The following is a 1,985-nucleotide window of genomic DNA, read 5'->3' on the forward strand; positions in this document are numbered from 1 at the left end:
CCAGCCAATGGGACCAATATCAATCTATGGGACCCATACCAGCCAATGGGACCAATATAAGTCTATGGGACCCATACCAGCCAATGGGACCAATATAAGTCTATGGGACCCATACCAGGCATTGGGTTCAGTATCAATCTATGAGACTCATACCAGCTAATGGGACAATATAATTTTATGGGACCCATATCAGTCAATAGGACCAATAAAAATCTATGGGACCCATTGCAGCCATTGCAGCATTGAATCCGGACTGTGCATTCTCGGGGAACCATGTTTCACTCTAAGGGGAAGAAACTTCAGCAATTGTGATGTCATGATGCCAGAACCGAGAACATTTTGGCAGTCTGTGGCTCTGGCCGGTGGCCAGTGGGGTCAGGGGAGGACTGCTAGAGCCGCGGACCACCAAAATTTCCTCATTTGGCAACCGCTGATCCATGGGACCCATACCAACCAATAGAACCAATATCAATCATTAGGACTAATACCAACCAATAGAACCAATATCAATCTATGGGACCCATACCAGCCAATGGGAGCAAACACTGAACTATGGGACCAATAGCAGCCTAAGTGGGACCAGCCTCTTAAGACGGGGTGTAAGTATTTTTGCACAGTCCTCCAATCACGCATTGATATTTTGGTTGATTTCCTGCGTGTTATAACTCGGATGAATTGTGAAGTCCCGGCACCATGTGACCTTGTACCGTGTTTTCCAGGTTCCGGTGACATTCGATGATGTGGCAGCTTATTTTTCTGAGGATGAATGGAAGGATTTGGAGGAATGTCAGAAGGAATTATACAAAGATATGATGAAAGAGAATTATGAGGCCCTGATATCTCTGGGTAGGTATGAGGAGGGGATATAATCATATAAAAAGGAAAGTACAACCTCTATCTAATCTAAGGTTTTACATGTATAGTCATTAAGAGGTTCTAAACTAAAGAAAACCCCAGATGAAGTAATAATAAAAAAGCTGGGTGTGAATAATTCAGAACCCCCCCATAGGAATGAGCAGGGTAAGTATCAGCTCGGTGCTGCCCATCACATGCATTGATTGGTCAGTCAGTGTGGCGCCCTCTATAGGCAGCTCGCTGGTCTGCAGCATTCAGGTGTGTGCTACCACAATGCCAAGGAGGAAAGATATCAGCAATCATCAATCTGGGAAGGGTTAGAAGGCCAAACAATATGAACGCCATCATTCTACAGAGAGAAAGATTATTCACATGTGGGAAACATTCACCTAGGTTGTCAATCTTCCCAGGAGTGAATGTCCCAGCAAATTCACCCCAAGACCAGACTATTGCAATGCTCAGAGTAATGGCAGAAACCTCCAAGAGCTCCACATGCCGTGCTTAGCATGTTACATGCATGTCAGGACAGACTGAACACGTATGGCTTGTATGGAAGGATTGCAGGAGAAAGTCTCTTCTCTCGAATAAGAACAAAGCAAACACTTCTGTAACAATGTCCTCTGGAAAGATGAGACCAACGTGGAGATGATTGGCCACAATGCACAGCGCCACATCTGGTGAATACTAAAAATAGCATATTGGCACAACACACCTCATACCAACTGTGAAGCATGGTGGTGGAGGGGTGATGACTTGGGCTTGTTTTGTAGTCACGGGACCCAGTCATTAGGCTGATCACGAATTTCTCTGTATAGAAAAGTATTCCAAATACCAATGTAAGGCCGTCTTTGTGACAGCTAAAGATTGGCTGAAATCTGGTCATGTGACCGGCGGTGATCCCAAATCTACAACAGAATGGCTGGGAACGAATCATAGTGCTGCAATGGCCCAGCCAAAGTCCAGACCTCAATCTGACCGAAATGCTGTGGAGGGACAAACTGCCATAAACCCCAATGAGCTGAAGCAATGAAACGGATCAAATCACCCGGGACGGAATTAGATGATTTTACAGATATGTAAAACCTTAGCATTAAAAGAGGTTGCACCCTCCCATCCCCCCCTGACAGATA

General features: G+C 45.2%; 1 protein-coding gene across 3 annotated transcripts in view; it reads left to right on the forward strand.

Moving 5' to 3' along the window:
• Window positions 1-1,985, forward strand: part of LOC140331799 (uncharacterized) — a 13,047-nt gene that overhangs the window by 2,443 nt on the left and 8,619 nt on the right. For all 3 annotated transcript variants that reach the window (XR_011920977.1, XR_011920978.1, XM_072413100.1), the window contains exon 2: window positions 720-846. Coding sequence is in view for 1 of the 3 variants with exons in the window: in XM_072413100.1 (XP_072269201.1) it covers window positions 720-846 (127 nt within the window). In the remaining 2 variants the exon portion in view is untranslated. The remainder of the gene's footprint in view (window positions 1-719; window positions 847-1,985) is intronic.

The sequence above is a fragment of the Pyxicephalus adspersus genome, chromosome 5, assembly GCF_032062135.1.
Source record: "Pyxicephalus adspersus chromosome 5, UCB_Pads_2.0, whole genome shotgun sequence".
Taxonomy (NCBI): domain Eukaryota; kingdom Metazoa; phylum Chordata; class Amphibia; order Anura; family Pyxicephalidae; genus Pyxicephalus; species Pyxicephalus adspersus.